This window comes from Schistocerca gregaria, chromosome X, assembly GCF_023897955.1.
Source record: "Schistocerca gregaria isolate iqSchGreg1 chromosome X, iqSchGreg1.2, whole genome shotgun sequence".
In the NCBI taxonomy this organism is placed as follows: domain Eukaryota; kingdom Metazoa; phylum Arthropoda; class Insecta; order Orthoptera; family Acrididae; genus Schistocerca; species Schistocerca gregaria.
Window position 1 is genome coordinate 39,562,432 of NC_064931.1, and position 24,196 is coordinate 39,586,627.

Consider the following 24,196-nt stretch of genomic DNA (forward strand, 5'->3'; position numbering starts at 1 on the left):
GGTGCCTTCATCTTGGCCTTCGAGGGTGATACTTTACCTGAGAAGGTCAAGGTGATGGTCTATCGTTGTGGCGTCAAGCCATATATCCCTCCCCCGATGCGGTGCTTTAAGTGCTGGAAGTTCGGGCATATGTCTTCCCGCTGTACTTCCAGCCTCACATGTCGAGATTGTGGACGCCCATCACATCCCACCACTCCATGTGCTCCACCTCCCATCTGTGTAAACTGCGGAGAGCACCACTCGCCTTGCTCGCCGGACTGCAGGCTCTTCCAGAAAGAGCGCAAAAATCATGGAGTATAAGACCCTGGACCGCCTGACATACACTGAGGCCAGGCAGAAGTTCGAACGCCTCCATCCTGTTCGAATGATTGCCTCTTACACCGCGGCTACTACTGTTATGGCCCCATTAGCTCTCCCTCAGACAGCCACCTCTCAGAGCCGGAATGCTACACCTGCCCCCTTGATGGTGGGGGGCACTTCACTCCCTGCTGCTCCTGCACTACCTGCCTCAGGAGCAGCAACCCCCCAACCATCGGGGACATCAGTCCCCACTTCTAAGCTGGGGAAGCCTCAAACTTCCCCGGCTCGAATGGCACGGAAAGGGTCCCTTGGGTCCCTTCCTTCCCTGGTTTCCGCCTCTGGGAAGGGTGATGTCAGCCAATGGAAGAAAAGCAGACCAGCGGCTGGTCGCAGGGCTTCCCGCTCCTCCTCCGTCCCGGAGACTGACTCGCTGGAGCCCTCCCAGCCAATGAAACCCAAGGACCAGAGAGACAAGACGAAGAAGGAGACCTCTAAGTCCAGGGAACACGCGGTGGCATCCACCCCACTGCTCCCTACAGGCTCTGCGTCCGAGGATAAGGTGGAGATCCGGGCGTCCGCTGAGGACCTGGATCTCGCCGGACCCTCAGACACCATGGAAGCAGATTGTACTGGTCCTCCATCAGTGGCAGCAGGTGACCCAGTGGCGTGATCTGCCTCCTCGGCCCCTTCACGCCTTTTTCGGACATGGACAAAGTGATACTCCAGTGGAACTGCAGCGCTTTTTTCCACCACCTTGCTGAGCTTCGCCAAATCATCAGCAGTCACCCTTTCCTCTGCATTGCCCTACAGGAAACTTGGTTTCTGGCAATGCGGACCCCTGCCCTACATGGGTATCGGGGTTATTACAAGAACCGGGCAGCTTATGAGAGGGTATCTGGTGGAGTCTGCGTCTACATCCTTAACTCTGTCTACAGCGAATGTGTACCTCTTCACACACCTTTAGAGGCTGTCGCTGCAAGGATGTGGACGCCTCAGCCTATTACTGTCTGCAGTTTGTATCTTCCGCCAGATGGTGATGTCTCGCGTCATGTGTTGGCTGCATTGATAGCACAACTGCCTCCTCCTTTTGTGTTACTGGGCGACTTTAACGCCCATAACCCCCTGTGGGGTAGCGCCGCGATTACTGGCCGGGGTAGAGATGTCGAGACTCTTCTCTCGCAGCTTGACCTCTGCCTCTTAAACACGGGAGAGCCGACACATTTCAGCGTCGTCCTTGGCACATTTTCGGCCATCGACCTTTCTATCTGCAGCCCCGGACTTTCACCATCCATCCACTGGAGTGTCCATGACGACTTATGTGGTAGTGACCATTTCCCCATCTTTCTGTCACTACCACAGCGTCACTCTTCTGAACGCCCCTCCAGATGGGCTCTGACTAAGGCTGATTGGGGCTTGTTCTCCTCTCTCGCCACTATCGCACCTCCTTCCCATGACACCATTGATGCGGTGGTTCAGTCGGTCACCACCGGCATCGTTTCTGCGGCGGCATCTGCGATTCCCTGTTCATCCGGGTCCCCTCGGCGGAGGACAGTGCCTTGGTGGGCGCCTGAGATCGCAGAGGTGATTAGAGATCGCCGGCGGGCTCTTCAACGCCATAAGCGGCACCCGTCTTTGGAGAACCTCATCGTTTTTAAACAGCTCCGTGCCCGTGCCCGACGCCTTATTCGCCAACGGAAGCAGGAGTGCTGGGAACGGTATGTTTCCACCATTGGCGTCCGTACCTCTGCATCGCAGGTTTGGGCTAAGATTAGGCGACTCCATGGCTATCGGCCGCCTGTCTCTGTCCCTGGGCTTTCGCTGAATGGAGTGGTGTGTACTGACTCTGACACGATTGCGGACCGGTTAGCAGCGCACTTTGCTCAGTGTTCCGCATCTACGAATTACCCACTGGCCTTCCGCTCCCGGAAAGAGCGGTTGGAAAGTTGGAGGCTTTCCTTTCACACGCGCCACGCGGAGTCGTACAATGCTCCTTTCAGCGACTGGGAATTCCAGAGTGCACTATCTGCTTGCCCTGATACGGCTCCTGGGTCAGACCGCATCCACAGCCAGATGCTGAAACACCTCTCTGTGAATTGCCAGCGACGCCTCCTAGATGTTTTCAACCGCATCTGGGTTGAGGGTGTGTTCCCATCTCAATGGCGAGAAAGCATCGTCCTCCCCGTGTTGAAACCTGGCAAGAACCCGCTGGAGGTGGACAGCTACCGCCCCATAAGCCTCACCAACGTTCTTTGCAAGTTGCTAGAACGTATGGTGAGCCAGAGGTTGAGTTGGCTCCTCGAGTCTCGAGGCCTTCTGGCTCCGTCTCAGGGTGGGTTCCGTAAAGGCCGCTCTGCCGTCGATAATCTGGTCTCCCTAGAGTCTGCCGTCCGTACAGCCTTTGCACGCCGCCAACATCTGGTTGCCGTCTTCTTCGACATGCGGAAGGCGTACGATACGACTTGGCGATATCACATCCTGGCCACACTTCATGGGTGGGGTCTTAGGGGCCCGCTCCCGATTTTTATTCAGAATTTTCTGTCGTCTCGTTCCTTCCGCGTGCAAGTTGCTGCGTCCCATAGTTCCTCCCGGGTCCAGGAGAACGGGGTCCCACAGGGGTCTGTCCTCAGTGTCTCCCTGTTTTTAATTGCGATCAATGGGCTCGCTGAGGCGGTGGGATCGTCCGTCGCAGCTTCGTTGTATGCAGACGACTTCTGCCTCTACTACAGCTCTGCTGGCATTGCAGTTGCTGAGCGCCAGCTGCAGGGCACTATCCGCAAGGCGCAGTCGTGGGCTGTAGCGCACGGCTTCCAGTTTTCGGCCGCTAAGACCTGCGTTATGCATTTCTGCCGGCATCGCACGGTTCACCCTGAGCCACGCCTTTACCTTGACGGTGAACCTCTTGCTGTGGTAGAGACGCATCGGTTCTTGGGACTGGTATTAGATGCCCGGTTGACTTGGCTGCCTCATATTAGGCAGCTTAAACAAACATGCTGGCGGCATTTAAACGCTCTCCGTTGCCTTAGCCACACCGGATGGGGTGCTGATCGGTCCACCCTTCTCCGGCTGTATTAAGCGCTGATCCAGTCCCGCCTTGATTATGGGTGTGTGGCTTATGGTTCAGCATCGCCATCAGCGTTGCAATTGCTGGATCCCATCCATCACTGCGGGATCCGACTCGCCACAGGAGCATTTCGGACAAGCCCTGTTGACAGCTTACTTGTGGAGGCTGGTGTTCCTCCATTGCGGATCCGGCACGACCGACTTCTGGCCGCTTATGCTGCCCACGTTTGTAGCTTGCCAGGGCATCCCAACTACCGTCTCCTGTTCCCGCTCTCGATCGTCCATCTTCCAGACAGGCGGCCCCGGTCAGGGTGTACGATCGCGGTTCGCATCCGGGCTGTACTGTGTGGGATTGAGTTTTTTCCTCTCCCGCCTGTTTTCCAGGCCAATCTCCGTCTGCCCCCTTGGTGTGTGCGCTGACCATGCATTTGGCTGGATTTGGCACAGGGTCCGAAAGACTCGGTCCCTCCTCCGGCCCTCCGCCGCCGCTTTGTTTCTCTCCTTGCCGAGTTTCCCACATCTGCCGTGGCCTATACCGACGGTTCGATGGTCTCTGGTTGCACTGGTTACGCTCTTACTCTAGAGGATCATTGTGAGCAACGGTCGCTGGCACCCGGGAACAGTGTATACACTGCCGAGTTGGTTGCCATCTATCGCGCCCTAGAGTATATCCGCTCCCGCTCAGGTGAGTCCTTTGTCATCTGTAGTGACTCCCTGAGTGGTTTACGAGCTCTTGACCAGTGCTTTCCTCGTTCCCGTCTGGTGATGGCCATCCACGAGTCGCTCCATGCTCTTGCCCGTTGCGGCCGCTCCATGGTCTTTGTTTGGACCCCAGGTCATGTTGGCATCCCGGGCAATGAGCGGGTTGACACGCTGGCTTAACAGGCAGTGAGTTCACCGGCTCTGCAACTCGGCCTTATGGAGTGTGATCTCCTGTCGCTTTTGCGCCAGAAAGTGCTTGGTGCCTGGGGTGACGAGTGGCGCACCCTGCCCACGCCCAACAAACTTCGGGTGGTGAAGGAGACGACCGGTGTGTGGCGCTCCTCGATGCGGGCCTCTCGGAAGGACTCTGTCATCCCCTGCCGGCTGCGCGTTGGCCACACGTGGCTGACGCACGGCCATTTGTTGCGCCGGGAGGACCCACCGCTATGTCCCTGCGGGGCAGCTCTGACGGTGGTCCACATTTTGGTGGACTGCCCGCTTTTAACAGGACTCAGGCAGACGTTTGCGCTGCCTGATACCCTCCCTGCCCTTTTATGTGACGACGTTGCTATGGCGGACCTCGTGTTGAGTTTTATTCGGGCAGGGGGTTTTTATCATATGATTTGAGTGTTTGTCCTTTTATTTCCTGTATTGACTTGGGCCTTTGGCCTGTGGTTTTAAACTGTGGGTTTTAATGTCATCTGGTGGTTGGCTTTTCCTTATTTTGATGGTCGGCCAACCACCTTTACACTCGGTGTGATTTTAGTTCCGTTTGTCTGGTCTTTGTCTGTCTTTCTTGTATTGTGTCGTCCCTTGTCTCAGTTCTCCGTTTTTAACGACTGACAGTTTTTATTTTGTGTGATTTTATCGTGGAACAAGGGACCGATGACCTTAGCAGTCTGGTCCCTTCAATCCCACACCCAACCAACCTTTACTTTCATCATTCTGTGGGGGGTATCAGAGAGAAAGAGTCTCATAAAGGCTTGAAATTATGTATCAGGTTGTTTGAAAGTCACTAAGTGCTCTCATTCTCAAATACTAGATGAATATATTCTGGCTATAACATGTCACGAACTATACTTCTTTCCACCACCACCCATTTGAGAGGTAGGTGATTTCCCCACCCCCACCTCAAAACTTATACAAATTTTCCTTAGCTTATAATGGCAGATTATATAACCATGAATGATCAAGATGTTTGTACACCTATTTTTCATTTTTTTATTTGTAATGAATCCATAATAGTTTCACATGGCACACGGAGACAGTGAAAGACATATATTTTGTGACTAAATATCTGCCATTGTCTGTATTTCAGTTTTTAAAGTTTTATTTCTGATATATATTTTGGTGTGAAAGCTCCATCATCAGGGTTTTCAACGTTCTCATGAGGCTTCCCATCTTGAACTGATGAAGCAGTCTCACCTGCTCATTGTGATTAACTGTTCCATAGGCATCCCATGGTGAAATTCCTCAACATTATCTGCTTTTTATTGTACATGTGTCATCACAGACATAAGGAAAGATTAAAAATATGCCAATGACTCAGTCATATCAGTAAAATATTTAAGAATCACATTATGATTTATTGGGAAAGTCATATTAAATTAAAGTTCATCTGTCAAGCAAAGTGTTTAAACTTCACTTGTGCAACCTACTCTTGAATACTGTTCAAGTATTTGAATGTTCATGATTTAAGACTGTGGTGATAATGTTGTAACAAACAGGGATAGTCAGTTCAGGATTTTTGTGAAGATTGTCAGGGCTCTTAAACTGGACTAGTTGGAAGAAGGATGATGATCTCTATATGAAATCTGTTGGTCAGATTTAGGAAACCAATATTTGAAATTTGGTTTAAAATTTTTGTGCTATCTTCATCTTTTATCTTATTTAAAGAACGCAGAAACATGGTAAAAGAGATTATATGCATCTATAACAGACAATCAGTACCCAATACTCCATTTATACGTGAAATAGAAAAGGGCTGAAAAAAGTGTCACATAATTCTCCAGGAGGTAATATTGGTCATAACGAGAAAATAAGCTCATATTACGATACATCCAAAAACCAGTCCCATCTGTCGGTCACATAGAAGTAGACGCTATAGGCCATGGTGCATATAACTACCATGCATCCTGACACATTCTTCACCCCTTCTTCACAATGAATTAAGCACTCTTTCAAATATAGCTGGCTCTATTCAGACTGCGTGACACACTTTGGTCACACACTTCTGTAATGTCTGTACGTTGTTGATGAGTTGGGTATATCCCAATGGCTTTAAAAGTTCTTAAAGCCAGAAATCAGATTCAGGTCTTGTGAATGGAAAGGCCATGCTATTGAACCTCCTCAACTACTCCATTACCCATGAAACATTGCAGTGAGGTGGTGTCACACAATCCTTAGAAAATTGAGAGGTGCCCCATTGTGTTGCAGAAACCCTTTCTGCAAGGGTATAGTCTCCAATAGTGCTGGTAATTCAACATTCAGAAATTGGTGATACAGAGCCTGTTGATCTGCTCAGTAAGATGTGTGGCCCATTGAATTTGTCACCAACAGTTCCTACCCATGTACTGATACTGAAGTGATCCTATTGCATCACCTTCACGACTGCTCAAGGATGTACATGTGCCAAAAGGTGTGTATTGTGATAATTTACTGTACAGCAGTAAGAGGGCTTACATCACTGAATACTACACATTACTCATTACTAGAAAAGCGGCCCACACCTCAACAGGTATTGTTTTCTGAACATATCACTCTAGTATTGTTTTTTCTAGGTTTGACTAATACTACTCCTGATAGAAACATGTGACACTTTTCAAATGCCCTGAACAACTCTTGCTTCACGCACCAATGAATACCATTTTTCTACACTTGATGGCCTGCCTGTATGGGTGAACTGAGCTGTGTCTTGCTCTTTTTTTATAAAATCTCTTCATTGCTTTCATAGTTTCTTTGGCTGTAATATTCCCACTAGACCTTCACTGTCCACTGCCATAAAAAATGTCATTGATGAGTTCTCTTCTTTGCCTTCTTGTTCAACAACTGTCATGGAAGAAATGACATGACGGTAATTCCTGTAAAGAAAGGTTTATTGCGTTTTAGCTGCCCAGCATATATTTAAAATGGAATCTGCCTGCAGATTTAAAATGAATAGTTTTGTTGGATGTAGAATGGCAGCTGAGTATAGCAAATCATATGGCTTCACTGGTTTCTTTTAAGGCAACATTCATAAAGTCATGAAACTTCAGGTATAGTCCTTCTTTCTTAGTTGTTATGGTGATACAGTTGTTATTAATTGTTAGTATGTTTCACATAATGTTGTGGCATTCAAATTTATGGGATAATTCAGTTTCCATCTACTGTTTTCCAAAAGTATAGTAATTAATTAAGTTCATGTGTTGTATAGAGAGCAAACTATCTTCAAACATTAATTGAATGATTGTTTGTGATGGCAGTTCAGCAAGATCCAAATTCCTCAACTGATGGTTGTCATAAATTCGTGTCATCATTAGAAAATATCACTTGCATTCATTAACAAAACTTCAAACAGAAAAATCTTAGAGGGTGCATGATTTTACAGGGGTAATATGCGGTCCTTCATGAGTGGCTTTTGTTACACTTCACATGAAATAATACGTCAAACACAATTATTTTTAGATCCTGTACAAACAGAACATGCCTAACATTGATTAATTTTTCAAACCTTTTTAACAATATAATCTTACATGTGCCTTCATCTGATTCTTGATTTTGTACTTACTTACTGTCATCAATAAAAGCATGATTTAGTTAAACATTACTTGCATCTGGTGAGCTGGGACTTAGTACACATTTTGGACTGGTCTATTTGTTTATGCTTACTGCTACCAGGTGGCCCCAACATTAGTAGGCAATATGTGAAGTGTAAACAATAAAAAAACACAATAATTTGTACGACACATTTGGTTGGTACGGTACTTGGAACTTCATATACATTTGTTTTTATTGATATTTCATTAAAAGATCCCAGTACTGGTACATGAATAGAACTATTAGTGTGTTATTGTTCTATTCTTAGACTGCAAATTGTGGACATATCTGATTTTAAAACCAATCCCCCCCCCAGTACTTTGTTCCTGGATACAACACCCCTGAGTCCATAAATTAGTTTATTCATAGAAAAATGACCAAAATTAATCATGTCCCAGAGTAACCAGATAAACCTAATCTTTTATCTTTGAAAAGAACAATTAATTAATGACTTTTTACAGTTATGTTACTGATTCATTGTATTAATAGTTATCTTGGCAAAGCATCGCTTTATGTATGGTTTACAAACTGTCAATTAAATTTTCTGCTGACATGCATGAAAGTAATAACAAAAAATCTTCATTGTTATAAAAAAACTGAGAAAATATATCATCATTAATTTTTTATTATCTAATTAGTTGATGGGAAAGAAGCACCAGTGCGGGAAACTTCTCGTACTCGAGCAATGAGAGACGCCCAGCCTCTGGATGCTACGGCTAATGCAGTTATATTTGCAAGTAGACAGCAGCAACAGCAACAGCAGCATCAACAGCAGCTACAACAGCAACAACAGCAGCAGCATCCAAGTACAGCCCAAGATTTTCAAGTTGCTGAGACAACAAGGGATGGCAAGAGAGGTGTTCTCAGCCAGCTTATTGAAAAAGTTTGTACATTATTACGTAGTTCTGCAAAATATATTTTTGACTTGTTTTACACATGTTGTAAGTCCACTCACAGAGAATAAAATTTAATTTGCAAAGTTTATGTTTTTTCTTAGTCTTGCATAAATCTGATGCTGCTGCAAGAATATTTAATGTAAGATTCATATATATAGTTACTTATCTTGGATATTAAGATAGCTGTTTTACATATTTGTACTGTTGTACACATTTCATTAGTCCTTGTTTTGTTCTTTTACTGTCAAAAAAACAGCATGCATATATTCTAAATTTCTTCTCATAACCATGCTTCATATTTTGTAGTCCAGTGTCCAGCTGACAATAGTTATAAAGTAGGGAAACATTCAACGGCATCAAATAACATATGCTTAGTAGATTTTATTCAGGAATAATGTTGATTATGGCAAATATAATGAATGTCTACCTCATCAGGGAAGATTTTTAAGGAAAAAGAAGTGTGCTATATGATAATGCACAGTAATACATTCCTTCAGTAATAACGTTAGGTAAAACTTAATCAACAAAATTCAACTGTTTGTAATAAAATCAGGCCAGTTTCAATGCTGGACAGCTTTCTTTTAGATGTGTTATTTCATATCTAAGAAGAAAATTAAGTAAATGTGGCTTTTACTGTTACTGCATTCATCAATACGATTTCATCTCAGATTATTAAAATTTCCCAGTGCAGTCATTAGACTCAAGCAGAAGCACAGTCATTTCCTATTGTAATTTTGTTGATGATGATAAAGTATCCCTGACAGATCACTCAAAACATTTCAAAAAGAAACCGCATCAAGCAAAATATCATGCTGTTCATATACTGGGGCTAGTATTTTCTTTTTACTATTGGAGTTTTGATAGTGAGTCAACTAAAGAGTCTTTTATTAGATGCTATATATATTTCTGGACATGAATCCTTACAGCAAAATCTGTCTGATTATACTCTTCATATTTCTTCATTCACAATATTTGCAGTCATCTGATCACTATATAAATGGCTTAATAGCAGTAATATATGCAGAAGATATCATTGTAGAATGCAGAGTAAATTATAAATAATATTTAATAATATATTAGTTTTGTAATTTTATTTTATTGTGATTAACTCATAGAGAAAATGATGCAAATTCAATTACCACACTAAATGTAAAATTGGTAAGCACAGAGAAGCACACATTGAAGTTAGAGAAAACTTGAGAAAAAGCAGGAATTAATTATAACATGACATAATAAAAATATATTCAGCAGATTAATTTTAATTTGGACCAGATATGTGGCTCATCTCAAAGTGTGATGGCTCAAACTCAAAAACAAAAGAAAGCAAGGAGTACAGAGCTTTTCAGGATAAAGAAACGTTTTTGAAGAGTTAAAAAGAAAAAGAGATTAAGGAAATATTGTTTAATTATCTACATATACAATGTGAGACAGTTAAGACAGGCCACCTGAAAAATACTCAAAATGAGTAAAGATATTGTGGTGTTGTTTAAGCTGAAAAATTTTCTGATGTATGGAACTAATTTTTAATGTTTATAGCTGCCAAATAATGCGTCACATTTTTAAATGGAACTGAATAATTTTTGTGACATGGGGAAAGCCTTCAAAGAGGACTTCATTGGCATAATATGTGTGGAAATTGTCAAATAGTAATGGGATGACAGCACCACAAACTACTCTCCTGTCATCAGAAAATTACGTCTTGTAAATGTCTTCACTACTATACCAAATATAAGCAGACATATTCCTCAGGTATGTGTTATGTGTTTACATATGCATACACTGTCTTTGGTTGTTTATGGCAAAGGCTGCCAAAGCATTAGTGATTGTGCTGTTGTATGCCGGAAGGTATCCTGACTGTGCAAAACATTCACTATCTGTCTTTACAAACATTACAATTTTTTAAATAGAAACTGGATGTGTGAAGAATAAAATATGCTAAAAAACGAGTAGCAATTGATGAGAGAAATGCAACTAACATTTTGGCAGTGGTAATACACATTTCATATGTCACAGTGAGACAACTTCAGTGTGCAATATTCTACAAATATTACATCCCAACACCTTTGATTGTTTCCACATTTAACTTTACTGGTTGTTTCATGATGTCAACTTTCAAAATCAGTTACAGTGCTTCTAATTATGTTTACATGAACAGCAAAGTTATGAGGTTTTTCTGTGCAAGATTTTGCTGATAGATGATTTGTCATTTGCAAATTATCATTCTTCATGGTATACACAACTAGTCCACTGAAAACCTATACTGTTTGAAAGAAGTGGATTAACAGCAAGCTTGATTTGATGATGTATAATGAGTGTATTTCAAGTAAAATATAATTGGTCCCTTGTTTACTTATGGGGCACAAAATAGCTACAACTATCTACAGTTCCTAACAAATACGCTGCTGCTGTTATTGGAAGACATTCCACAGGTATTATATTTTGGAGTAACTCTTCCCATTCTAAAAAGATATTTTTGGCTCAGAAACAGCCAGTTCAGGCAATAAGTGGTGTAAGTTCGTGAATCTCTTGTCAACCCCTGTTCACGAGTCTGGGTATTTTGACATTGGCCTTTCAATATATATATTCCTTACTGTCATTTCTTGTTAACAGTATTAGCTTATTCCCAAGAATAATCAACTTTCACTCAGTTAATACTTGGCATAAATCAAATCTATATTTGGATCAGACTTTCTTAACTCTTGTGCAGAAAGGTGTGCAGTATACTGCTGCATCCATTTTCAATAAGCTACTGCTTCAATTCAAAAATATTACCAGTAATCCACACACTTTCCAATCAAAACTGAAGAGGCTCCTCATAGTCACTCCTTCTATTCTGTCGAGGAGTTCCTTGAAAAATTAAGCTTATTCATGTTGTATTGTTGATTGTGTTTACTTAAGCTTGTGGACTGACTTTTTTCAGGTTCATAAACATTGTATTTTTATCAGTTATTTCTTTTATGTTGTAATTTCATGTACTGACATGTTCCATGACCTTGGAGATTAGCTCGTCAATTTGGTCGTACAGTACTTGATGTGTAAAAAAAAAAATGTATGTTCCACTAGGTCTGCACTGATAATAACAGGCTATCTTAAGAGAATATTTGGAGGTTGTTGGAGTAGTCATTTGACAAACGCAGCATAGGCTGCACAATCAGCAAAGTCAACTCTCAGGAATTTTATCTGTGGGGAAAATAAAAACAAGAGATCCACAAGAAAACACTGATAAATACCACCAAAAATATAAGCTACCATATAACACAGGCCTGTGATATAACTCTTGACAATATTTAACATTCAGTAAGATGTGTCCAGAATCACTTTATAGCAGGTATCCATGCTGAAGGTAAACATTTTCAGCACTTAATATAACAGTCATAAATATATGAACTGTGCCTGTGTTGTGTGTTTGCTGCCTTTTGGTGCAAAGGAGCAGACATTTGTGGCATATTTCTCCTGATGGCAGGTCAATCGTTTGTAGAGCTGTTATCTTGTTACTGTTTGACCAAGTTACACACACGATATGTTGTTGTAATCCCCTCTGAAGGAACTTCCCTATGATGCAGAAAATATATATAGTTATATATTTTTTAAAGTGGGTATCATAATTCAGCAGCTATAATCATAAGCCACTACTGGCAAACATAAAAAATTGCTACTGTGTCCACTAGCAGAAACCACATCTCATTATATTTACTCATTGTGAATATATCTGGAGTAGCCTGCCTTAGCTGCCTCACCCTGCGCATCAAGTGAGTGAAAAATGACTATCTAGGTGCCTCAGTATGTGCCCTGATTTCTCTTAACGTATTATCATGACCCCTAAGTGAGATTATGATGGAGACAGCAGAATTCTTGCACAGTCTTCCTCTCATATCAGTTCCCTAAATTTTCAAAATAGTATTTTGTGAGAACAATGGTCCCTTTCTTCCAGAGATTCCCATTTATGTTCCCCAACATCTCTGTTACACTTTTTACAGACTATACAAATCACCTACCTAGCAGCATGTCTCTGAATTTATTTGATGTCTGCTCTCATGCCATTTGATAAGGGCTCCACTACTTTGCAGTTGGGTGCACTAACATATTGTATGCCATTTATTCCACAGGTATACATTCTGGAATATACAACACTTTGCCAGACCTCTCCCAATAAATCATACACCTTCCATTCTTCTTTCCCTGTTAATGATTTTACATGGTTTTTTCTATTTGAAATGGTGGCTAAGTTTGTAAGTATCAGACTGAAAATCCAAAAGCATGGGTTTACTCCTCAGTCAGTACTATGACTTTTTGTATGTTGCCTATCAGTTCTATTATCTCTGGTATTGACTTGATATATGAAAAATGTAAAGTTGTACTGCAGTTAAATTGCAGTTCTCCCTATACTGAATGGGTAAGTCCATTCCAAGGTCAAAAGAAGGAAAGGGTGTACAACCCCCAATTAGATCATGTCTAGGAAAGCACTGCAGTTGCCAAACTAATATTTGCATTGATTACAACTATACTTCCTGTTACAATTTGATATCACTTCTTAAGTAATACCCTGAAACATTTAAGCAATTTGACAGATTCCAGAGGCTTATCACTAAGCTTTAACTCAAATACTGTCAGACTCAGGAACATAAGACGCTTGGCATTAACTGAATGTGTACACTGCATTTAGTTTCTACAACACAATTTGTCTCTTTATTTATTTGTCAAAAGCACCTAGTCTTCATTTGGTAGCCTCTGTCACTATCTATATGTTTTCCTATCAGGGGCAAAAACTTTTACTTTAAAAGTTTTGAAGTTCTTGAGCTTGCCCATTTCTTTCATGATATCCTGTGAATCATGGATGAAGGAGAACCAGCAGATTCTCAGAAAACATTTGACACAGTGCACCACTGTTGACTGTAATATGATACATGAGTGGCTTGAAGATTTTTTAAGTAACAGAACTGAGTATGTTGTTTTGAACAGTCAGTGTTCATCAAAGACAAAGTGAACTGTCGGGAGTGCTCCAGAGAAGTATGATTGGACCATTCTTGTTCTTTGTATACATTAAAGGTATGATTAAGAGGGTGAGTAGCAATCTGTATCTGCCTCTTAATGACACTGTAGTGTACAAGAAAGTATTGCCATTGAGAGACAGTAGGAGATACAGGATGACTTCTAAGTTAATGCAGGTGGGTATGAAAAACAACCCTGCAGTGTTCAAATACAGTACTGGATGTATGATGCTTAACACAGTCACAATGATTAAATATCTAGATGTAATGTTGCAAAGTGATTAAAATAGGACAAGCACATAAGGTCAGCAGTAAGAAAGGCAAATCTACATCTGCAAATACATTACTTTCGCATACATTCTCCACAACCCACCATACATTGCTTGGTGGAGGCTATCTTCTACCACTACTAGACATTCTGTCTCCTGTTCTGCTCACAAATAGAGCGAGGAAAAAACAACTGCCAGAAAGCCTCTGTATGATCCCTAATTTCTTGTATCTTATCTCCATCGTCCTTACACTAGATGAATATTAGTGGCAGCAAAATTGTTCTGCAGTCAGTCTCAAATGCTGGCTCTCTAAATGTGCAAAATAGTACCTTTTGGAAAGAGCATCATCTTCCATCCAGTATATTCCAATTGAAGTTCACAAAGCATCTCCATAATACTTGCATGCTGATTGAACCTACCAATGACAAATATGGTATCCCACCTCTGAATAGCTGGTGGGGATCCCAAACATTTGAACTCAAGAATGGGTCGCACTAGCATTCTTTATGCCATCTCCTTTATGGATGAGGTACACTTTTCCAAAATTCTCCCAATAAAATGTTGTTTAGGATTTGTCTTCCCTACTCCAACCTGACATGCTCATTTCATTTCATATCACTTTCAGTGTCACACCCAGATATTTAACTGAAGTGACTGCATCAAGCTGCACACTACTAATGCTCTCTTCAAATGTTACAGGACTGTTTTTCGCACTCATCTCCATTAACTTACGTTTTTCTACATTTAAAGCAAGCTGCCATTCATCACACAAATTAGAAATTTTGCCTAAGTTATCTTGTGTATTCCTACAGTCACCAGCTATGATATTTTCCCCTACATCACAGTGTCATCAGCAAATAGCCGTAAATTGCTGTTCACCCTGTCCATCAGGTCATTTATGTATACACAGAAATGGCAGACTTCAGTTTTTTGGCAGAATTTTAGGAGAGTTTAGCTCAACTATAAAGATGATAACATATAGAATACTAGTACAACCTGTTCTTGAGTACTTCTAGAGTGTTTGGGAACTCCAACAAGTCAGATGAAAGAAACACATTGAAGTAATTCAGTGGCATGCTGCTATATAGGTTGCTAGCAGTTGCAATCAACACACAGGTATTATGGAGATGCTTCATGAACTCAAATGGGAATTCCTAGAGGAAAGAGAACATATTTTTCTGAAAAACATTTCAGTTAAGGACCTCAAAGACAAGATAAGAGACATTTGGGCTCATACTGAGGCATACAGATAGTCATCTTTCCCTTGCTCTATTTGAGAGTGAAACAGGAAAGGGAATTATTAGTAGTGGTAAAAGGTACACATTGCTGTGCACCATATAGTGGCTTGCAGAATATATATGTAGCTGCAGATTCATTTACTATTATTATCACCTAAAATCCAATAATGCAGACTTAATGTTGAGTATAATTTTGTCTACATGAAAATTGATACATTTAGTTTGTCTACTTTCATCGTAATTTTTCTATAAATATTTAATGAAGATGTGTATACCAAGTTGCACTAACTTTCTGTACGCTGGAGACAAGTTTAGGAACATGTCATCATAAAAATAGAGACCTTTCTGCTTACAATCAAATATAATTTTCATAAAATAGAAATGTTCATTAAATAGGTAGAAAGTAATAAAAGTAACCACTAGCAGATGATGCAAGCAAGATTGTTTAATGATAATATAGTATGAAATGTTACATGGTATGAGAGTGAGAGGCTGTAAGAAAGTAATAAAAGGGAAAAATGTGGGTTCTGTAGAATGAGCAGAACAGAAGATGAGGAAATGGCAAGATAAAAGAATAAGAACAAAAATTCATTATTAGTTGATAGATCACTACAATTCATTACATTCTTACATATATGTGTCTATTGCTTGGTTGGAGGAAATGACACCATCTCCACATTTTTGGAAAAGAAAGAGAAACAAATATTATATGTATAGTGGCAAAAAGTTTCTTTGTTTATTCAAGTTCACACTGCTATACACATTTTGCATCTATCCAAACATTCTCTTAATGTACATTTTTTGCTGGTCTCCTTTGCCTCTGTATTTACTTCTTATTTTCCCTGTTACATTTGGCATTCCTTTTACCTCAACCTACTTATACCTCCATACTTGTGTCTCCCAGTTACATCTAACATCAAAATGAAAGCTCTGTCTTCCCTCATCAGCCCAGTCTCTCTTCTCATTGTTCTGTTTAACTTGGACAGATGTTGCATAAACACTGTTGCATTGTCTACAAGCCATTCTTTACAGGTAGCACATTTTTGATAAAAGTAAATAATGTAAACATGATACTGAAAGTATCATTATTATTTTATATGCTTGTGAACTTCATTGCAACTTTTCAGTTTGACTACTGTATTTTTGTTCCATCCCGTGCCCATATCTGATGGTATTTAATACGAAGTGTTCTGTTTCCTTAGTTCCTCATTTGGTCAAACATCTCTGAGGTAAATTTAACTTATTATTGAAATTGAAGTGAGTTGCAACAAATGCAAATATTTTATGCTTGAGGAAACTGTACAACAATAAATTCATGAAGTCTTTAATTTTTATGACACATTTTATCCAAACTAGAAAAAAATATCTCTGGTTCTTTGTTAGTGTTGTTTCCAATCATGCAGTGAGTAATCTGTATCAAACAAATAAACATAAGATTCATATATCAGTGACATGAGCTCTCATCCTTCAACAGAGGCTAAATTAAAGAATTAAAGCTTTTAGGAAGATACCTTTATCATGGAATACATTCAAAATATTCTTAAAAGTACATCTATACTTTTGCTGTATTATTGGGCTTTCCTGCAATGCTTGAGGTTTGTATCTTAAGATAACAGTTAATAGGAAACAAAATGTTGTCATTAGAACACATACATGTCTGCTGGTATTATAACACTTTACAACAGCAACAAATAAAATGGTTTCAGTCTGTGCAATGTATATAACGATTTATGAAGATACTGGCAAAAAAAGGATTATTGTACCTAACAACCCAATTACCAACTGCTATTCAAAATATTATTAATTATGACAGATACTGCATACAATGATTGGAGGAAGCAACAATACTGTCAGACCAAAAATATGGTTATGAATCTGTCAGCTACTTATGTAAGTGAAAGTATGTGGTGTATCTGACTGCAGATAGTGTGCAGCCTTTCATTAACCATGGTACTAGGAGGGGGAGGGCTGTAAGGCCCCCCCCCCCCCCAGGAAAGAGGGCAGTAAGCCCCCCCAGGAAAGAACCCTCATATTCATTTTGTAGTTGACTGAGTGGACTTACATCCATACTGGAGGGACCGGAATAAGGAAAATTTCCCACTCCTACATGGGACTGAAGCTGGGACTTTCAGGGCTGGAATCTAGTGCTCTACCAGCTAGACCAGCATGGCTACCATCAACCAATCATAGTGTAAAATAATAAAATAACACTAAATATAGAATTTAAAAGAAAACATCAGGTATAAATGAATGGGCTTGCCATTATAAAAATAAATACACTATGTTACAAGTGTTACAAATGTAGATAACAGCGAAAATTTCAAAACCTGTTATATCAAGAAAACTAAAGCATTTGGAAGTAAAGTGATATGTTATAATGCCAACTATTGAGATTAAATGCTGCGTGTTGAAAAAATGTTTCATTTTGAATGGAATGGGTCCCAAGGGACCAACAAATTGGTAGTTTCTTTCAGTGTGTCTGGGAATCATTCAGAAAATTTCCATATATCATTTACAGTCTATAAATGTAATGTAAAGTGGTGTATTTTTATTTGGTATGTCATATTTGAATTACTAGAAGTTATTTATATAAAGTATAGTTGAAATCATATATTTTCCTTATCCTAAATAACCTAGTATTGTCACATAGCCTGCACCACTTAAATATCATCAAGACACCCATGCCCTAATTTTATGACACTACAAATAGATGTGACATTCAGAATTCAATTCAGGACATCAGCCCAATGTCCAATAATTAGGAACTTCATGCTGTCTGCTTCACTCCATGTGCTAGCCTAATACCAGTGAATAACATGTATTTTACCACCTGAATTAAAAATTTTATCATCAAGACAAGTATGACTGTGATTATTGTGCTCTGGTAATATTGTCAGAGGAAATTAGTTTTTTTTATTTATTCTTTATTAAGAAATGGGGCTATGCAAATCAATGATAACAAAAGACAAACTGTGAATTAACCAATATACATAGCCTTGTGTTCCAAAATCACAATATATCACAAACGACTCTTAATTCACAAATTCACTGACTTAATCATTTCCTCACCTCAGTGAATTAGCTTTTTGTCTGTCCATTCATGTTATTTCACTGGATATAATCAACAAATTACATCATATGTCACTAACTGTATCATGTGAAACACAAATTTCTTTCTTTGAAAATTTCACCTTGAGCAACTAAATTGAATACCCTGCCACTTATTTGTTTTTAATTCATGCTTTTACTTAACATACAACTACAAATAGTCTGAGTGGTTCACTTTAAAACTGTACCTAAGGCATAGTGAATCATTAAAAGGTTCACTATATTTTTGATATCCACGTTAACTGGCTATAAGAAACAATAAAGCTTCTTTTAATCATGGAGATTTATCCTCACACAAGATTTGTCTTTGTAGGGAATGTTTCAAAGTAGATCAAAGCTATTGGATATCATTTTCTTTCCCTGAGTCCTTTAATTATTCATTAGTAGACTCCATATTTAAGTAATAAACATCAGTGTATTTGATGTTTACTATAATTTTTTTTACATTTGGAACAAGTACCTAGGCTGTTGAATACAAATTCATCCCAAAAAGTTGTTCTGCTTTTTATGTTACAGTTTAACTTCTTGGCAAAAATTGATATTATGAGCTAATTAATTTTGAATTTGCTGTATGGACAGAAAGCAGTTGTGCCACAAGTGTGTTAAAAGTTAAAGTCCTCTTAAAAAGTAGATAGTGTTACATACCTCAGTTAATAAAATAGATGGAATGACCCTTGGTGATCAATCTATCATTTGCCTAAATTCATATGGAAGATTACCTGAACACCACAGCTACCATATCTAACATTTCATTATATGGAAAGCTTCAAATTATGTAATGCAGAGTCCCACTAATAACCAAGCCATATTTAACAAACAATGCCAGAACTGAAACAAACACTGCCATAACTGGTTGTGGACTCATATTCCGTATATTCAAATTAAGAATTCAGTGTATTCCTTCATGTTAGGCGTGGTTGTTACAACTCATAGTCATACTATGTCATAACTTCTAGTGTTGCAATATACAGGGTGTTTCAAAAATGACCGGTATATTTGAAACGGCAATAAAAACTAAACGAGCAGTGATAGAAATACACCGTTTGTTGCAATATGCTTGGGACAACACTACATTTTCAGGCGGACAAACTTTCGAAATTACAGTAGTTACAATTTTCAACAACAGATGGCGCTGCAAGTGATGTGAAAGATATAGAAAACAACGCAGTCTGTGGGTGCGCTATTCTGTACGTCGTCTTTCTGCTGTAAGCGTGTGCTGTTCACAACGTGCAAGTGTGCTGTGGACAACATGGTTTATTCCTTAGAACAGAGGATTTTCTGGTGTTGGAATTCCACCACCTATAACACAGTGTTGTTGCAACAAGACGAAGTGTTCAACGGATATTTAATGTAACCAAAGCACCGAAAAGCGATACAATAAAGGATCTGTTTGAAAAATTTCAACGGACTGGGAACGTGACGGATGAACGTGCTGGAAAGGTAGGGCGACCGGGTATGGCAACCACAGAGGGCAACGCGCAGCTAGTGCAGCAGGTGATCCAAAAGTGGCCTCGGGTTTCCGTTCCCCGTGTTGCAGCTGCGGTCCAAATGACGCCAATGTCCACGTATTGTCTCATGCGCCAGAGTTTACACCTCTATCCATACAAAATTCAAACGCGGCAACCCCTCAGCGCCACTACCATTGCTGCACGAGAGACATTCGCTAACGATATAGTGCACAGGACTGATGACGGCGATATGCATGTGGGCAGCATTTGGTTTACTGACGAAGCTTATTTTTACCTGGATGGCTTCGTCAATAAACAGAACTGGCACATACGGGGAACCGAAAAGCCCCATGTTGCAGTCCCATCGTCCCTGCATCCTCAAAAAGTACTGGTCTGGGCCGCCATTTCTTCCAAAAGAATCATTGGCCCATTTTTCAGATCTGAAACAATTACTGCATCACGCTATCTGGACATTCTTCATGAATTTGTGGCAGTACAAACTGCCTTAGACGACACTGCGAACACCTCGTGGTTTATGCAAGATGGTGCCCGGCCACATCGCACGGCCGACGTCTTTAATTTCCTGAATGAATATTTCGATGATCGTGTGATTGCTTTGGGCTATCTGAAACATACAGGAGGCGGTGTGGATTGGCCTCCCTATTCGCCAGACATGAACCCCTGTGACTTCTTTCTGTGGGGACACTTGAAAGACCAGGTGTACCGCCAGAATCCAGAAACAATTGAACAGCTGAAGCAGTACACCTCATCTGCATGTGAAGCCATTCCGCCAGACACATTGTCAAAGGTTTCGGGTAATTTCATTCAGAGACTATGCCATATTATTGCTACGCATGGTGGATATGTGGAAAATATCGTACTATAGAGTTTCCCAGACCGCAGCGCCATCTGTTGTTGACAATTGTAACTACTGTAATTTCGAAAGTTTGTCTGCCTGAAAATATACTGTTGTCCCAAGCATATTGCAACAAACGGTGTATTTCTATTGCTGCTCGTTTAGTTTGTATTGCCGTTTCAAATATACCGGTCATTTTTGAAACACCCTGTAGAAATCTCATGTCATATGTTATCTCTTGCAAATTTAGCCACTGTTGGCATTATTTCAACCTGTAATGGAATTATTATAGGGGAAATCTCTGGTAGAATGTAAATACTTTAGGACTAAAGGAAACCATTGATCGAAAAGCAGAAGCATTGGGTCATTGACAGGCACACACATAGTTCCAGCGCCATGGTAGGGGCACAGGTAGGGGTAGTTAGTAAATTTTCTGTCTCGTGTATGTGGGCTTGTTGACAAATCAACACTTATGTGTATCAGTAATGTGTCTCCTTTACTCCTAAATTATAATGGAATAAGTTTTCTGTTTGAGATTTGTTACGGTGCTCCTTCCATTGACCCATAGTGAGGAGATATTCAAGGATGTGGAACATGTCATAAAAACAAAAATACGTAATACACATTTACAAAAGAACTGATATGCTGATATTTCTTCTGCAGATCCTAAGTGAGATGTTCATCAATAATGTGGAAAAAATAAACAAATTATACAGTTTTTAGACATCAATTGAAAAGCACACAACAAAAATTTAGATATGTACACATTAAAGTGCATAAAACAAAAATGGTTTTCAAGGCTTATTTATGCAACTTTCTCTTCTTCATTGAAGCTGAGATGGAGTCAGGTATTTCATAGCACTTCATGCTACATGATATAGTTAACAATAATTATACTGATTACTTCTGCCAGGAAATTCAGCAGCAGAGAACAAGGAAGTGGCCAGCAATAAAACTTCCAGGTTCCTTTTAAACTGTATTTTGTTTGTCACTGGGCTTTTTATGCCTGCTGGCAAGCTATTTAAAATGTGTAATCCTGAATAACAGACACTTTCTCGACAGTAGTTCTTGACTTTAAGTATTTGTAGTCATTGTTCTCATTCCTTCTGTTGATTCTGTGAATTGAGCTGTTGGTTTGAGAAGATGTACATTATTTATGAACAGTTTAATTAAGGAATAAATATACAGAGAGGCAGTAGTTGGTGCACACAGTTCACTGATCTGGGTTCTGCAAGACGTTCTTGAATTTACATCACATGGACCCAGAAAATGTTAATTTCTCTTGGTGAGCTGCTCCAAAATATGACATTATTTAGTAAAAGTAAGCAAAGTATGCCACATTTTTAATTTTATTTCACTTAGATCTGACAACATTCAAAAGCAACCAAAGATCTTTTTAGGCATTTCAGTAGTCTTTTTTGTATGCTCCTCCCAACTGATTTTACTACTATGTTTTAAACTCAAGAAATTAACACTGTCAACCTCTTCTATCTGCATTTGAAAATCTTTATACAAATGTGAATAGGCACAATTTATCAATATCCATGAAGTCTGAAGCACATGCCTCTAGATCATAGGGTTCCCAGGTTTGATTTCCAGCTGGGTCTGAGATTTCTTCACTCAGGGAGTGGGTGTTAGTGTAGTCCTAATCATTTCATCTCATCTTCATCAACACAGAAGTTACCAAAGTGGTGTAGAAAGACTTGCACCAGGATTTCCACATGCTCATTTCATATCCATAAGAAAGTCTGCATTTAATGTCAGGCCTATATTGGTGTCTTGGACTATTACCAAGCAGTCACCATATAACTCAATATCTCACCTAAGCATTTTTAATGAATGAAAGAAAAAACCTGACCTTCCTCAAAACCCATCCTTCTTGGAAAAGTTGAGAAATATCTTCATTCCTGTTGATACACAGCTGATCAAATAAAAAAATATTAGTACTAAACAGGCATCCTTTGCAACAACCCACTGCATTATCTGGTGCACAGAGCATGCAAATTGAGGTAAAGTGGTGCAACTTCATGAATTCTTCCGTAACAATGTTCTATGCTGAGCCATGGTATTAATTTTTCACCACACATTTCAGCAAACTGCTGCCAGCTGCTGACACTCTATCTCTGGGAACTCTTGTAATTAACACATTAAAAATGAGTTTGAAAATTCAAATTGCAACTTCGGCAGCACATAAGAGAAGCAGGGTGTAAAATGAAATTTTAAACTCATCCACTTCCTACAACAATAAATCTGTTATTCATTTAAGTCTTAAGTGTTGCAGCATCACTGGTTTATCTATATCTCTCTGGTTAGTACTGGTTGAAAATGTGATGGTTGTGTTCATTTCTTGGTAATTTCAAATTGTTAGTGATTTGCCCACTTGTATTTTCAGGTGGTAATGTTGAAATTTTGTCAGTATCAGCACCTTTTTTCTACACTCAGTCTGTAGCTATATTTAATACTGCCCAATAGATTTATGTTGTCTGCATCACTCACACATCCTTGCAACTTAGTTTTTGTATAAAGACTTTATACATTTTTCCACACTCCTTTCCCATAGCAGCAAAAATTCTCATTCCACCCATAGCATGTGTCTTTTTAACACATCCGAAAACTATAGGTAACTTTTTCAACAATAACCCTGTTAGCGAATAGCATATAAAAGTCACTAATAATTACTACTGTTTTGAATTCATATTGCCATTTCCTCATTCCACATCTCTGAAGGTCCTCATACACAATGAAATCTATTGAAAACAACTGTAAATGAATCAAGGTGTTTCCTAATTCTAGTGCTGTGAGAACTGTACTAGTTTTTGTTATTCTATTTTCAGTTCCATCTTTTAATTTTTCTGCTTTCCTTTTTGTTTTCTTTTTCTCATGCTCAATATTTCCACTTCCTATGTACATATTCATTTTTTGTTTTCTCATGAAGCTGAACAATGATATCAAGTGCAATGCTATCAATTATTGTGTTCATGTGAAGTGGCATCTCATCACACACCACTTATATACAGAGCATTTAATTCTCCAGGGTTTTATGGTAATCAGTACTCACATAGGTTGGTTCTGATCTCTGAATGATGCTCTATCCCATTGCATGGATAGTGTGGCAGCTGATGTATTGGTTTCAACCAAAATATTAAATTACACAATGTAGAAACAGCCTTGGAAAAATATGAGAAGATTATTGTAGCATTTAGCACTTAAGACTGGTTTGTCAGATTCCCTTGTTTTTTGGACCTTTCGTTCTTTCCTCTTATGGAGGAAAATGGACTGTTTGAGAGCAAAACCATGATTCTCTTTGCAATCAATTGTAAGGGATTTTCTCCTGTTTTGCATCTCTATTATTTGTGTCAGTTGGTGCCAGGGGATGGTGAACTTATATCTCCAAATTGGGAATTTATTTGGTGGGGATTATTGGGTACAGTTCTGGTATGCATCTTACAGCTGAGGAAAAACCTTCTAAAACCCTGCCCAGAACTGCTTGTCATCTGTTGTCATCTCACCATCTTCGTGCCTCATTCTGTTGATTT

At 39.8% G+C, this 24,196-nt stretch overlaps 1 protein-coding gene across 4 annotated transcripts in view; it reads left to right on the plus strand.

Annotated features, from left to right (window-relative positions):
- The window catches only part of LOC126298626 (uncharacterized), a 489,726-nt gene that overhangs the window by 402,464 nt on the left and 63,066 nt on the right, over positions 1-24,196 (plus strand). For all 4 annotated transcript variants that reach the window (XM_049990033.1, XM_049990034.1, XM_049990032.1 and 1 more), the window contains one exon: positions 8,496-8,740. In XM_049990033.1, the coding sequence (XP_049845990.1) occupies positions 8,496-8,740 (245 nt within the window). The remainder of the gene's footprint in view (positions 1-8,495; positions 8,741-24,196) is intronic.